The sequence below is a fragment of the Perca fluviatilis genome, chromosome 9, assembly GCF_010015445.1.
Source record: "Perca fluviatilis chromosome 9, GENO_Pfluv_1.0, whole genome shotgun sequence".
NCBI classification, from domain to species: domain Eukaryota; kingdom Metazoa; phylum Chordata; class Actinopteri; order Perciformes; family Percidae; genus Perca; species Perca fluviatilis.
In genome coordinates, this window is record NC_053120.1 from 41,414,789 (window position 1) to 41,431,362 (window position 16,574).

The following is a 16,574-nucleotide window of genomic DNA, read 5'->3' on the forward strand; positions in this document are numbered from 1 at the left end:
ATTCCAAACTTTGTGCACTTTTTCAAAAACTCCGAACATGATACTGTCAAGAATACAGTACTCCACACTTCATCCTTGCTCTGTCCGCTGCTGACGCTGGGCTGAGTCCAGGTGGGCCTGCAGCTGAAGACACACACACACACACACACACACACACACACACACACACACACACACACACACACACACACACACACACACACACACACACTACTGGCATCTTGATCTTGCTAATGTTTCAGTATGGTAGCAGTAGTTACCTTGTATTTATAAAGCAACATAATTATAGTGGAAATATATATATATATATATATATATATATATATATATATATATATATATATATAATATAATAAATAATATAGAGATATAATGGTTCATTGTAGTTCTCATGTCTCAATGAATTATAACTAGAATTATTTGGCTAACTTACATAACTAAAATATTTGCTCCCATTAAACAAACATGAGTTTAACATTTAACATTGTTTTGAATATTTTTGTAAATATTGATACATATTGACATTGTGATAATGCTGACTGGCCTCTAGAGGACCCTAGAAGGCCCTTTACACTTTGGACTTGAATATTTATATCTAAATAATACTGATTCAGTCTAGACGTACCAACAATCTCATCTTCTCAGACTCTGAGGTCTTCTCTAGCACCTGCTCTTCTAGCTCCCCACACCTCTTCTTGTACTGAAGAACCTTGTACAAAACAAACATAAGGTGCACAGTTGAGCCAAAGTAACGTTTATTTTTTTATTTTTTTAAATGCGTGAATTGTGTGGTCTTTTTCTAGTCACCTTGGTTTGCAGCTTCTGAACAAGTTGGCCTTGTCTCTGCTGGGCCTCCTGGTATGCCCGCAGTTTTTGCCTGTATGCTCTCTCCTTGATGTGCAATTGCAGGGATCCTGGCGATACACTGTCCTGGTCTGAGTCCAGCATCAGCATCTGATCGAGCTGGATGGAGTGGTGAGCATTTGGCAAGTATGACAATGTGACAGGATATTGCACATTACAATACATAGTATACACACACTCTGCACTGAGTTATATGTTTATTAGATACATTTGTATAATCTAATGCAATCCTGTCTCCTAGAAAATTACTTTCCCATACAACTAAACTGCATTCTCAATTACATCTCAAAGGAAAAGCATTTTGTGAAACGGTCGCTGTTTTAAACACGTGGTTAACGTTGTGAATTTAAACAAAACTTACACAATTCTGTTTAAAAAAGGATGATGGTTTGGGATAAAAAAAAGGTATGCATGTTCTGAAATTTAAGCTACATACAAAAGTTAAGTACGTTACGTACAGTAGGTTAAGTATGTTATGTAAAGAGGTCAACGTTTGCTTTTTGGCTTTGGTTTCACGCAGGACACGAACAGCGTCCTCCTGGGTGAAAATCCTTTGATTGTTTGACTCACCAATCCACACTGACCTTCTATCTATGCTGACTATGATTAGAAACATATTTAATTAATCCGGGACAAAATGTGTTTCCCTTGAAATATAATTAATGCAGTTTCATTGTATAGGATCCATTAGAAACAACCCTGAAATAAATCTTAACAAAGCTTATTCTGCTTCGTGGAGGTGAGGTATTGTCATTTATTGCACAACAAATGTGTTGTATTGCATTAAATGATATGGGTTTACTTAACAAAATGGTAACACGGTCTATCTCATCCTAATTATCTGGCTAGGATATATCTGCATTTAGACAAGTCATTTAGCAGTTTTGGTCAACATGTGATTGACTAAACCAATCTAGAGATCCCAAGGGCGTAACTTTGTGTTCATCATTGGGGGGGGTTGAGATCTCCACTTTTGAGCAAGATTGAAATGTTGAACATCAAACACTTCATTTTCTGCATTCTGGTGAATTTTTCTGCATCAATTTGTGCATTTTCTGCATCAATGCATGGTGCAAATGTCTTTATTTATGTAAAGGAAATTTATTTATTTATTTTTTTTTGGGGGGGGGGCAGTTTTGATTATTGGGGGGATTGATACCCCCCATCCCCCCTGTAAATTATGCCTATGAGAGATACACAGTATTAATTAAGCGTGTGAGTTCCACAAATATGATTTTTTTTAGGAGTTTTATTGCCTTTATGATAGCTTGACATTGACAGGAAAGAATGGAGAGGGGATGACATGGAGCTAAGGGCCACAGATTGGATTCAAACCTGGGCCGCTGCCAAGGACTACATGGGGCGCACAATCTACCAGGTGAGCTAGAGGTCAGCGCAACAGTGGCTAGTTTTAAAAATAGAGGGAGGGGTTACAGTATTAATGTCAGTTTATGGAATGTCCAAGTACAGTATGTTTGTATATTGGTGTTTTTGCATGATTGTTGTATCTAAAAACAAAGATATACAAAATGCACTGGTCTATAATCTCATATCTGAAATCCAAATGTCCTGTAACCTCTCACCCTCACACAACCAAAACTCCTCCTGCATCACCCACTCTCTATCCTGGTGCCAGACACCCTGTCCTCACTAATACAAACCACATGGCTCTAGAGCACTACAACACACTGCGTGCCTCCAGCTGCCTTTGCCGACTTCTCATTTAAAAAGAGAGGAAGAGAGTGAGAGCGAGGGGAGCCCCCTCCCCTGCAACACACTCCAAACCACCATCCAAGCCCTTCAAATCAACCCTTCGAACCCACTCCCTCCCACCTCTCTTCTGTACCTCATCTCTTCTCTGGGTGCTTAATCTCTCCAGCAGTCTCCAAGAGAGCCAAGACAATAGTCTCACTGTTCAACACTGAACCCAGCCACTTTGCCACCATTATTAACACATTTTCAAATGCCCTTTTCAGAATTTTATACTACAAACTACACTAACGGCCATCATGCACTTGGCTCTGTGCTTTTGGTGTTTTACTTCGAGGACCCAGAGAGCACAAAAGCTTCTTTTACTGCCCGTTGTTGAAGTGACAGCTTTAGGGACTGAGGAGGGAGGAACAACAATGGGCGGAGTGTTTGAAACTCACAGAACGGCAGCAGCTGTGTTTAAAGGGACTCCTGGAAACAGCTGTGTGTGAAGCTGTAGTGATTATGCATCTTTTCAAGTATTTTGGCACAACTATAGCAATAACGCTGACTTACTAACAAGCATGGACTAAATACACCTTAAATACATGGCCATAGCACACATGGTTTATTACAGTACAGCAAATGAGCACAATCTACATTTTGGGCCTTATAGAGGGGGTCTTTTGCTGTTACAACTTTGGGAACAAATGAGACCATACTGTACTACACCAATGTAACTAATGAAAAACTAAATCAAACTTACACTCATAAGAAGAAAGTCATAAATACAACAGGCAGAGGGAGCTTAGTTAACACCATGGCACAAATTAACCCATTTGGGTGCACTGGTGCAACAATAAACAATATTACCTCTCTGTTAAAATGTACCATGGGAGTACAATATAAACTTTACTAATGCTAGTGTTTAAATAGTTTAGGTAATAATGCAGAATTCAGATGAGGGCCCTTGTCACTTTAGCTGATATTGTACCACAGTTTTGTTTGTATTGCGTACACGCAAAAGGCCGTACATCTGCCCACACGAGCACCACGATACACAGTCTTGCCACCCCTTTCATGCTACTTCAGTGATCAACATACAGAGAGGCATAGCAATACACCAACAAAGGCAATGTAGAAGACTGCTAGCTAACAAGGATATATACAATCCAAGATTTGAAAAAAAAATGGTTTCATCAGGAAGGAAATACCTTCAACATATGTGTTAAGGCCTCAAGGATACACCTAAAATGTGTTTTGGTGTGTAACACTGAATGTAAACATAACTAAGTTTATTTAAAAGAAAACTTGACCTTTGGAGTTTTCCTTCAATGCCTATAATGGTGTATATCCCCAAACAAATTTGTAAGTAATCAAACTACCACAAATGATACACTGTACACACAGTAAAACTTGGTCCTATAGCTGCAAACTGCAAACTATTAGTAAGGGCAATGTCATATCACAACCTCTAGTCTGGGAGAGCTTTCATTTTTTACAATTCTTCTCACTTTGAACTTGACTTTTTGTTTTTTTCTAACTAACTGATTAACTCGGTGTAGTCTTTCTAAAATTAAAGACATCATCAAAACATATATAACAGGGACATATCAACCTCCCTAGAGCTGTAAGGTCATGCAAATTACACCAATATTGCAGATTTGTTTCTACTGTATAAGGGACATACATTATCCTGTATGTATTTGCCCATATACGTGTAGTTCAGTTCCATCAACTGTCACTGCTGTAGACTACGACCTCCCTAAGTTTCAGTGCACTCAGTAACCAGGTGTCCTTGGCAACTCCTAAAGGTCCCCACCCTGCCCTGTTGAGGTAGGTTGTTTGTACTTTTTCACATAGCTCAGCTGCAGTGTGTGGGCTTCTTGCCAGTGCCTCGCCCCTACTCCACACACTACAGAGGGGACGCTTTTTTATTGTTTCTCCCCAGTCAGCTGTAAAGCAGGAGGCCGGAGGCTGCTCTGGATTAGCCATGCTCCGTGCAGGAAGCTCCCAATAGGGTGCCATAACAGTCTGTTGTGGAGATCCCCACCTTCACTGAACTCCCCTATATCACTATCTACTCCCTTGCTCTGCTTGCATCATTTAATCTCATCACCCTCATCTCCAAGTTAGTTTGAACTCATTGTTCTTCAAAACACACCCATCCATTGGTGACTGTAAAAAGGCAAATAAGAGAGAGGAGTTATCCCAGTCCTCCATCTGCCCTAACTCAGAGGGCTTACAGCGCTTACTAGGGGCCCAGAAGTGTGCTCACTGAACACCACTGCTATTTACGATCTGCATCAGAGTACAATCACTCTCTAGCAGCCTCTGTGGCCCCCTAAAGTGGGCTGAGCCCAACCCCAAAGTTGCACGACTCTTTGAGGTCGTCTACTGCCATTTTTGCAATAATGTTCAAGATGCAATTTATAGAAAAAAAGCCTATTTTTTTCATTCATTTCCAAGTATCTGTGTCTTGAGCCGTGCTTATGTTTCCAAAGTGAACGACTTTTCAGCCTCTTAAAATGTGCTTTGAATTAGCTTTTTATATTTCTTGATATGTATGATTTGTGCCACTCCTTGTATTGTCTCTTTTGATAAATATTTCAAACAACATCAAGGGATAATCTTGCTTTGATTCATCTGCCAACAAGCAACAAGAGAATCATTTTCAAGGCCCTTGTGAAGGCTTTGGTGTTTGGGCCAAGACTTGCTGCCTTGCTCATGTGGTAGATCAAAATCCAATCTATTTCAGTAACCAAGTTATGATTACAATATTCTCTCGCTGACCTAATGTGACAACATTTGGAAATCTGATAACTCACCAGTTTATCTCATGCTTCAACTGTTTTTTAAATGTTATGGAATCAATCAATGTTAGGGTCAATCCTCTCCTGTCTTACAACACTGGCATATAACACTGGCATTGTGGATAAATGCCTGTTTATCTATAGAGAGATACATTTCCAGGCGTATCCAGCAACTACTCAACATCCCTGGTTTTCTTTGACTCACCCAGGGCAAAATCTGGCCATGAGTGCACAGTCCAGCCAGCATGTGAAGGGTTACAGCTGCAATCGTTTTCCCTGGCTTGGCCTGGGCCCAGAGGCTTAATAAAGGGAATTAATGGAGTGCACTATCTGTCAGATTCCTAAACACAGCTGGAGCGGATGTCCATCGCCCCCAAGCTGCCCAAAAAACGTACTATCCTACTTCAACAACATACCCGTTCCCTCTTCCCCTCACATTACCCCCTGAGTGCTGACTCTGTGAAAGAGCCCCAGCTGATTGTGAAAGCTGTTTATGTATCATAACTGATGGTAATTACACAATGTAGGATAACAAACAGGGAGAATGGAAGCGAGGAGAGGAGCTGCTGTGAGTATGTTACCATGGAGTGAACATTTTGGCTATGGGGACAGCTGCTGTGATGGCATACAGAGATACAAGTAATGTGTAAATAAGGCCAAACTAATAATACACTTTGTGTACTCACAAGCATGTGGCTGACCTTGCAGCACTTAACACAATTCCGCTGGCAAGGACAATGCTGTAAAAAACCTACACACATATGCATATACCAGTCAGTCAGTTTAAGACTTCACGTCCGATTAGACACTCTTGACAAATGAAAAAGAAATGAAAAGTGTGCCTAATGTTTGACTTTAAAGGCAGGTAACATGAGTAGCCTAATGTCAAAAGTTGAAAAGGTTTAATATAATACTTTTATCAAAAATTCAGCACTGGGATGGGCTTTTAAGAATATTTTCTTTGGGGAAGGTGATTCATTTTTACAATTTCATGATAGTTGAGAGAGTCAGACTTTTTGGCAGCATTCCATTTAGACTGCAGCCTAAATGAATGGGTTTGTGCCAGCAGGAAAAAAAAACTGGAAACAGAGGGGGGTAGCAGAGTAAAAGGGGACAGTAACACAATACCTAAAAACAGACTTTAACTGCTCCAACTATGTTTGACAGGGTTCTTAAGCAGTGACCCAGGGGATTCAAGATTTCAGAGGGCACTGGCAAATGGCAGTTGGTGTCAGAAATCATTCAACAAGAGTTTATCTTTATCCAACAGACTGCTACACTGCAGTATTGTGCAGCCACTCGCTAAGTGTTCAGATAGGAGGGTATATGTCTATGTCTGAGAAAATGTACACTGGCAGGGCTCCAAAAGCAACACAGAGGGTTCAGAATTCACCCCATCATGTTCTCCAACCTCCTAAGGCCATCCAACTCACAAAGTGGGTCAAGGTTTATCCTGGTTCATGTGCAATTTTCTGGGGTCATCAGAGATCATGCTGAGACACAGAGGAAGGCTTTCAGAGTCCAGGTGTGACTTCACCAGTATTGCGTTAATGGTCTTCTGTCAGGTCAAAGAGACTTAAGGAAAGCTGGGGGAAAATGGGGGTTTGGGATAACTAAGTATGTCATGCATTCAGTGGCGGGCCTGCTTTAGCTGACATTCTGACACTATGAGCATCAGATGGATTTTAGAAAGACATTTTTGGTAGTTGGGCATCATATTTTGTATCATCTTCCAAGAATACATCTCAAAGAAGGCAACATAGTTTCAAACTGAAAAACAAATGCTTTAAAGGAATGGTATAATAATTCGCTCTCCTGCCAAGAGTTAGATGAGAACATTGATATCACTCTCATGTACGGTAAATATGAAGCTACCGCCAGCAGCCCGTTAGCTTAGTTTAACACAATGACTGGAAATGGGGAGAAACAGCTCGCCTGGCTTTGTCCAAAGTAAAAAAAAAAAAAAAACACACACTCATCACCTCTAAAGCTCACTTGCACTATATCACATTTGTTTAACCTGTACAAAAAATCCAGTTTAAAAATGACAAATGTCAAGGGGTTTATGTCACGGATGTTTAGTAAGAACTGGATACAGCGTTCAAGGTGGAGCCCCGTTCATTCCTATAAGAGTTGCTCAGGGGTGCATGAAGCCATCATTGAGCCAGAAATAACCCAGATAATCAGCGCTGCTTCCGCACTGTGCGGCCCATAGAGCAGGCGCACTAGAGACCTCTGCCTGGCCAAGCCGGCTAAATGATTTAATCAAGCGGCTCTTCTAGACTTTCCAAACGTTATCAGACTGAATGGCTCAAATTCTGATGTGAAACGAGTCATTTCCGAGAGTTGTGACGATCAAAACAATTTACCAACTGATTTACAGACGTCTCTTTCGCCATATAAGTCTATGGGAAAAAGTACTTTTGGGCCAGAGGGCATCAAGTGATGGGCCAGGAGTTGCAATTTCACCATTTGGCCACAATGTTCAATTTGCTTCAAAACACGGAGCCCTTCCTAGGGACCTGGTTAATGTTCAGGACTTTTTCTTGGCCGAAAGAAGTGACTTCCTGGAGTCTTGTGGTCAATGTAAGGTTGCCAGGCAACCAGCAGAGACTCCATTGTCACCAAATCTGCTGTCACATTACTAAGCAACAACAGTATCGTCATGTTGCTGGAGAAATTAAAGCCCATTGATAGATTAGCTGGCTTTAATGTTTCTTTGTCTTTGGCTAAATAGGGCAGGGCTGGTTGATATGGCTGACATCAATATTAATAAGAATAATTTTTCTCATTTATTTTTAATGTTCTAATATTTTGCACTTTTATGTTTATTGCAACCGACTGTGTTTCACTTCTATGCACTGTATCAGACAAATCTCATCAAATATACAAGAAAAATTAGAAGGACTTCACTTAAAATATGTTGGAATCATTAATTGCATGGGATTTAAAATCATCATTATATGACACCACTAAGTGCCAATGAACCATTATATTGAATTATCCTGAGATTTGATGGTGAATATGTACTGTCAGGCTGCTTTCTCAAGATCAGGTGAGACATAATGATACGGGCCTCAAAATATGCCGACTAATTAAACGGATCATACTGTATATGATATATTTAGTTATACGATCCCCTCGCCAGTAAATGTTGAGAAGGTTATATACAGGTAAGACTGTTGTGGTTGTATATTTGGCTCTAGGGCATTGATTAGCACACTGCATTAACATCACAGCAAAGCAGCCAAACAATCATGCTGTTCTGCACCAAAAAAATAGACAGGACCTTTCACTGGAAGAGACGAGTCACAACAGGAGTCTTGTAATGAACCTCTTGACTTGTGAGGCACTACCAGAAAAACATTCAGCTGCGTTAACAGTTATAATGTCTGGGATATTTGTTTGCATGAAATATCAGCAACACTTGCTTGTGTTTTTTCTGTTTAGGGCCTTTTTACATATCTAAAAATATCAACAAAATAAATATGCTATATATATCTGCCAAGCTAATGAAGTTATATTTATAGCCTTGGTTTTAAAATAAGTTCCAAAAGCAACGCAAGCAGTGGGAATTCATTAGATTTAAGCAGCAGAATGAGGGCAGTGTTATCACAAATGGCTGCTTTGTGCACCATGAAAAATGAGCTTTTTCTTCCACAGTCTCAAGGGAGGAGGCCAGTGACCTTCACAATTCCCCCCCAAAACAGCAGTAGCTACATGGAGGGGCAACCATGGGAGGCTATGAAGAGAGACGCCGGTCCTCATGAGCACAGGGGGTCTGAGTCTACCTGAACAGACCACAAGGAAACCCTTCATGAACCACCCTCCACTCTCTTATTTACACTTACAAACACATGCACACACGCACACACACACACACACACACACACACACACACACAATATCCACCTCACCCCCCCTCATATACACACACACACACACACACACACACACACACACAATTAATGCTTACACAGCACTTACTGTAATATGTAAACGGTAATTCTACAGCAGTTAATTAAAGAAAAATGTATGACATAAATATGTGCTTGTGCCAAGTTACATTAATTAAATCGTGAGTATGTACATGTATATTCCGAGCTTTTGCCCCATCAGTTTTCACTACAGTACATGCAAACCTATTTCAACCTTCCCACACTGTTTGTTTGTTCAGCCCCAAAAGGCTTTCCCTGCTGGAAAAAGCAGTGGTACACTGATGTTTACTGTAACCATATTCCATTTCAAACACATGTAGCTTTTTGCAGTCAATGCTCTAGTGTGGCTGACCTTCTTAATCTCATCTCCAAACAAAACGGCACATATTGACCATCGACAGCATTACATGCTCCAGCTCCTGTAAGAGCTGCATTGACATCTTACATGATAAACAATGTTAGCCAATGCAGTCTTAGTTAGGAGAAAAAAAGGGGGTTATAGATACCATTTGATGAGGTGGGACTGAGTCATCATCGTGGCTACATATGTTGACTCTGACATTATGATGTTCATGAGAAGACTACATTTTCTGTATATTGCTGTTCAAATCACAAATAAGTATATGATAATATGTATCAGATGTACTTACCTAGATGATATCCCCTGTGCATCCCAATTGGTCTGTATTTTTTCATTTTTGCAGATAAGTTTTTTTGCCTTTCCGTTACAGAACAAACATTCTACTAGAATAGCATAGGTACAACGAATGCTACAGAGCTCAATAATGTTCCACAGCTTGACCTTGACCTTAAACTGTGTCACTCATACCCTGTCTGTGAGACTGGCCTGTTTGACTAGTGGCTGGTCACGGTCCATCTGGCTCTGAGAAAGCTGCTCCCTCAGGGCCCTGTTCTCCTCCAGCTCGCTGACCTCAGAGCTCGCTCCTGGGATAAGGAAACCGATCATGCATACAGAAGTGTCAATCTTACCACATCAGGTATAATGATAACTGATATCCAGCAAGGTAGATTTATTCAAGCTTTCTTTCCTACCAGCTGACTGCTCTGCCAGGTTGCGTGTGATGATCTGCCGGATGCGGGTGGAGACAGACGTGACACCAGACCCCTCTCCATCACCTTGAAGTGTCAGCGTCCTCTCTCCTGAGCTGCCATCAGAGTGAAGCAGAGACTCCTCCAACTTCTACAATCATACCAGTCACACCAACACATCACATAACTGAGCAGCAAACGTCAACATGTCAATGTAGGAAAAGCAAAAAGTGAATGCAATCAAAGATGGCTGGATTCCATTTATGCTAGCTGCCTTAGTTTCAGGGTCTTGGGTTAGGGTTAGGGGGTTAGCTGGCTCAGACTGTCATGGTTTACTGGGACACTTAGTAAATAGAACGGAGCCATTGTTATTATTATTACTTTTAGAAATAAATGTCAAAGTTCAAATGTACTTGAGTAAGTACTTGTACACAATTATTAGCATCAAAATATATGCTACTTTAAGTACCATAATTATGCAGAATGGCCCATCTAACAATAACATATACTTTACTTGCATACTGATTGGTAGTTACTTTCGTTGTTAAAAGAAAAACGTACACAGTACTAAAGTTGTTAAACAGTGCTCGGTAAATAACTAAATCATCTAGAAGTTCGGATGTTATGCTCCTTTACACTTCTAAATGTACTTCTCTTCACAGGGACATACTGTACTTTGTAAAAGTGTAGCTAGTCCGTGAAAAAAAAAGCGTTTAAACATGAACGGCTCTACAGTGGTCAACAGGCTAACAGCTGCTATGTTACCCATAGATATATAGATATATATATATATATATATATATATATATATATATATATATATGCTATGTTACCAACCTGAATCACAGCCTCCAGCCTGGGGGAGTGGGCACCTTGGTCCCGTTGAGAACTCATTGTAAAAGTAGCCCAGCTTTAACACACACAAACCTTGCTGTAATGTTAGCTTGCTATAACGTTAACTCAGGTTAACTCAGGTAGATGGAAGTCAAATGTTGAGTCAAACAAAGCACAAACCTAGCATGTCATTAAAATAATGTAATAAGAAATAAAGAAAAGTCGTACGGAACCTAAACCTACGTAAAGAAATGGCTAGAGAGTAAAGAAATCACTGACATAACTAGCTAGAAGCCAAGAAACTTTAGGAGCAGCTGCAGGCAAGTAGTAGTCGACGTTGCCCAGGTGACCACGCGCTTCCGGGCCGTTGCCGTAGAAACAGAATGCAGGTTTGGGGTGTTACCATGGTGTTTCCATGGCAGGGCAGACGCCATGACGGGTCACCGGTCCTCCCAAACAGGACTCAGATCTGGTTCACCACTTCTCAAGAACACATTTTATTAAAAATCCAAACCCTTTACTGGAATTGAACCTCATTCTATGACAAATACACTGATTGATTATTGATATACAAATAATAATAATAATAATAATTATAATAATACTCTGCAAATATTTAATAATTCAGAAGTACCATTCAATAACGCAGAAGGAATTCAGATCTCAAACACATGATACAAAGAATACATAAACAGCTGCTGAGGCCCTAAAAAACAAGCAGGAATACCTGAGGATCATGTGACACACTATTCTGGGGCACAATGCCATCCTGGGATAAACATGCCATTATATGATATAGGAAAATTGTCTCTGGGAACTCTTTGACCTCGAGTTTATACCCATCAGCACAAGAGGCCATTATGTTAAATCTATGGGGAAAAGCTCAGGCCACTGGGACGGATCAAGGAAGATGGTGCAGACTCCGCTGTAGAACCAAAGTCTCGGCAGTAAGCACTCCACCTCCCAGGTGTTGCTTGTTCGGTTGTAGACCTCCACTTCCACACCGTAGTCCCCCTCCATACCCTTCCAATGGCCTCCAGTGACATACAGCTTCCCACCCAGCGTTACCAGGCCGCCATTCTCATGGAGCATGTGGAGAAGCTGGACCTGTAGAGAGGGACATGTCAACATATAGCTATAGCTATTAGCATTCATAAAAGGGATTGTATTACTATGACTGTAGTGAGCAGTGATATAACAAGCCCACCTTCTGCCACATGTTTGCATCTGGATCATAAGAGTAGACTTTCTTAGTGTTGTCAGCAAGCAGATATATAGTTCCATCCACACAGACAGACCGAGGAGAGGACAAATACTTTGGGAGGAACGGGGAACAGATGCTGATCCAGCTATCTGTAAAAACAGAACATGTAAACACATAGAATTTGGAAGAATAAAGGTCAGACAAATATGCATATTGAATTTTAAATGTTTTAGTTCTGCAGACTTGTTAAAAGGATATAAAGAAAAAAGAATGGTAATTTAAATAATAGCTTTATTATCAGTCAACACAATAGGTGGGATAACATTAAGATGATACTATTAAGTAAATCCTTTAACTGCTGCGTAAAAAACGGCTTTATCATCAAGAACTGATCAATAATGATTAACACTCAACTAAATAAGTAAAAGAGATGGGGAACCAGGGCGTCATTTAGAAACAAATACTAAAAGATGTAGTTGTATGGTACTGAATACATGAATTTAATATTGTAAATGCATTTCCAAAACAATTTTTTTATTTATTGTTGTAATTAATGTTTCAAATCTCTTTAGGCATGAGGTTTGCTTGGCTCATCCTTACCTATAACTGGGTTGTAACACTGCATGGCCAAAGCATTGTACTTCATAGCACACGAGCCAATCACATAGAGCTTCCCGTGACACGCTGTGGCTGTGAAGTTCGTCACATATTTTAGGGCGGGGCATGTCAAGGCCCAGGTGTCGCTGTAAGGGTCATAATGCTCAACTTCAACGCGATTTGACGTTGTACCTAAAGGAGGGAAATGTAAGTAGAATTAAGGATGAAATGAATCATGCTCTTATAAATGTAAACAAATACAAATACTTACATTTAAAGATTTGAGTTTATGACAGCACAAACCCACATCTAAAATGCCCTGTTCCTAGAACCTGGCCATATTTGAAACTATTCAACCAAAAAGAAGAAATGCAAGCAAATTCTTACAAACTATCACCCCAGAGGTAAGCCATTAAGAGCAGATGAGCTACTTAAGTTTTCCATTGTGCTGCAGGTTTAAGGCACCACATGCAGGACTGTATTTATTTTTCTTACCTCCAATGACGTAAATCTCCCCGTTGAGCGTTGCTGACGTGTGGTTAGTCCGAGGCCGGAGCATGGGTGCCACAGTAATCCACCTTCCCTCTCTTGTGATGTACTTCCAGGTCTCTGTGGTGGACCAGGTGTTGGTATTTGAACCTCGCGAGCCCCCTGTCAGGCAGACAAGAACACTTTGTCAAAAGGCTGACAATGTTTTACATTCCTTACAAGAGAAATGAGTTCTGTTAAAAAACTGTTTATCATTACTTCTTTGCCTTTTGCCCCTCGAGTTTCTGTGTTGTATGTACTTCACTCACCTGTGACATACACATCATTGTTCAAAGAAACCATGGCGTAACCCCACTTGTTAGGGTTGGGGAAATTAGGGAGCTCATGCCACTGTTCTGCAGAGAAAAAGAAAAGGGAGTTAATGTTTAAACATCATTCAGAGAGAGAAAGGAGATATATGTTTTTTACAAATACAGTAGGCCAAATGAAAAATGTATACAGTACCAGGGAAATTGGGCAGAGACGCACAAATGTCCTCAAGGACCATTTAAATGACAGTACACTGTAAGTCAAAGTTAGGTCCAGAAAGGAAAGAAACTGTTAAAAAATGTAACTATTCTGGCAGAGCTTTCAACATTGTGGCTCGAGTTGTCATGCCTCAACATAAAACCAGAAATCTTAAAATGAGATGCAACAATCTTTTTGTTAACATTTCATATTAAAATCATGGAGCTCCGCACAATAAAACTCTCATTTGAGGAACTGAAAAGATGATCCAATTTGGTCACATCCAGACCACATTCCCGCAGAGTTTCTTTTCTGTCAACACTACATTTAACGACCTATAACTCATCTAGCCAAACTGTTGTGAAATGAATTCTGAACTTAAACAAACTTGAAATTTTGATGTGTGCAAAACCTGTTGTCGTACTTGTAACTGTGTTGTAAAAGGCACAGTTCCTATGCAGCAGTCTTTGCAGTCTTGGGTCTCTGTCCTCTTCATCGGAGTCATCTTCATCATCTGAGTCATCCAGTGAACGACCTCCCATTACCACCAGCACCTCTTGCAGGTTTGGTTGTGGACTCTGAGGGTCCAGTCTGTCCGTATTTTCTGGTGCCAAATCCATTTTCTAGAAAAAGTAAAAGTCATGATTGTTTTTGGAAATCTACTCAGATTGTACAAACAAAGATAAGAGAGAGTATGAACTCACTAACCTCTCTGTGAATTTTTTCAACAGCCTCTCTGCAGCTGGGAGAGGCCTGCACCAGACTGTCCTTCAGCAGGGTGTCAGCCAGGTAGTCCAGGCTGAGCAGAGGGAGACGGGACAAGGTGAGGAGTTCAGGAAGGTGGCAGAGCCGAGACTCCTGGTGCCTGACCCATTTCAGTATGGCCTCCACACGGGTGCACTCTGTCCGGATTTGTAGTCCTTCGTCAGACAGGCAGGCAACCAACCTGTCTTTTTCCAACAGTAGAAACTCCTCACCTTGTTGCACAGCCTCAAAGTTCTCCAAGAGGAAGGCCCACGCTTTGGCCATCACCTCAGGGCAGCCATGGATCGCCCCAAACTCCAGGATTCCCAGACAGTTGGTTGCATCAATCTGGTGCTGAAGGTATCGGCTGCACACGGCTCTCACTGTCTGGAACTGCAGCTGGCTGGAGGTGCAGATCAGTCCCTCCACATTGCTCTGGTTGATGGTCAGTTTGCCTGTGTAGGCAAAGTCCAGCAAGCAGCTGAGTATATCAGGATCGACATTGTGAAGCTCCACACGTGCAGCTATGCTCTCCACAAAGTCCCCTGAGAACATGCTGTGGAAGTACGTGCTGCAGAGGGCCAACACGCCACGGTGACAGGGGAAGTCCCGACCCCCAGTGCTCAATGTTACATCGACCAGTTTGGGGTGAGAGCAGAGGGAGCGCAATCCCTCTAGGATGCTCTGAGGATGGGAGGACAGGCAGAAGTCCAGGTCATCCACATTGCGCACCATGGTCAACTTCAGTTTAAAATGGAAGCCAAATTGTCTTTCAGCAGGGATGGTCAAAAACTGAGTTCAAAGCTAAACTGTAAGTGTAGGAAAAAATACATTAATATGTAGAAGAAATCATTCTAAAAGCCTGTCTGAACAATGTTTATTTTCCACAAAAGATCAGCAATAACTTTACCATGAAGTACAAAATCTTACTCCAAAACGATTTAAAAATGATCAGATATTTCTTTCATTTAACGATATATAATATATACTATATATATATATATATATATATAATAACGATATATGTTTTTGTACAAATAAAAAGGCCTAAAAGAGTTTTAAGTTTAATAGAAAACCTTTTATCTCAAAGGTGGAGTCTGTATATCTAATCCAATACACTTTTGTCAAATTCTATCTCCTCACGGTCCTCTGTCTTGTACTGTGTGCACTGAACAAAAATCCAGTTTTTATCCACAGCCTTGGCTCTGTAAATGGGAAACAAACAAAGTGGCTTGGACTGAGCTACACAACACTAATCCATTGGCGCTCATGCACAGGACAGGGCAGGAGGAAAGCCATGGCATACTGAAGGAGCACTGATGAGAGGGGTATATTTGTTTTGGTGTTGAGTTCAAAAATTAACAATCTTTGTCCAGAATTGTAGACTCCACCTTTAAGTGTGGCATCACTGTGTTGTTACAAGTCCTACAAAGCACTTTTGGCTCATGATTAGTATGATATACAGTTATAGTATGACTCTGCTCTGAAGGTCACAATAGATTACATTTCCTAAATACTTTTAAATAAGTAACCAACAACAAACTCACCACAGAAGCAGAGAATGGAAATAATGGCTCATCCTTCCAGTAAAGAAGCAGTTTGTAGCTGAGCGGCTGGTAAGATCAACATGGAGTCGGCACCATGGCCAAACGCTTTTGCCATGTCACTGGGACAGGCTGCCTGTCTTTCAGCTATTTTTAGAACTGACAGTGACACTGTGCTGAAGTCAGATTCCAAAAAACAAGCATGGACACACAGCTGCTGTTACAGGCACATACTATTCTCAACAGGCCTGGAAGATAGCAAAGGAGATAAATGACGTAGCATCGACCTTTATTGTATGTT

General features: G+C 40.8%; 2 protein-coding genes across 3 annotated transcripts; both read right to left on the bottom strand.

Annotated features, from left to right (window-relative positions):
- Positions 1–69: 69 nt before the first annotated feature.
- On the bottom strand, positions 70–11,708 carry LOC120564944 (rootletin-like). The gene is made up of 6 exons (XM_039810212.1): positions 11,192–11,708; positions 10,358–10,505; positions 10,152–10,249; positions 808–963; positions 626–709; positions 70–123 (listed from the first exon to the last, which is right to left on the bottom strand). Exons 1-6 carry the CDS (start codon positions 11,246–11,248, stop codon positions 70–72), a joined length of 597 nt encoding a protein of 198 aa, XP_039666146.1. The 5' UTR covers positions 11,249–11,708.
- An 82-nt stretch (positions 11,709–11,790) lies between these two features.
- klhl30 (kelch-like family member 30) lies at positions 11,791–16,424 on the bottom strand. Of its 2 annotated transcripts, none has more exons than XM_039811099.1 (8): positions 16,277–16,424; positions 14,694–15,538; positions 14,410–14,608; positions 13,787–13,873; positions 13,485–13,640; positions 12,993–13,181; positions 12,396–12,541; positions 11,791–12,295 (listed from the first exon to the last, which is right to left on the bottom strand). In XM_039811099.1, the coding sequence occupies exons 2-8, from the start codon at positions 15,462–15,464 to the stop codon at positions 12,047–12,049; spliced, it is 1,797 nt and encodes a 598-aa protein (XP_039667033.1). In that variant the 5' UTR covers positions 15,465–15,538; positions 16,277–16,424; the 3' UTR covers positions 11,791–12,046. The 2 variants fall into 2 exon arrangements, with proteins under 2 accessions (XP_039667033.1, XP_039667034.1); XM_039811100.1 differs by having other exon boundaries at positions 14,694–15,413; positions 16,277–16,399.
- Positions 16,425–16,574: the final 150 nt, after the last annotated feature.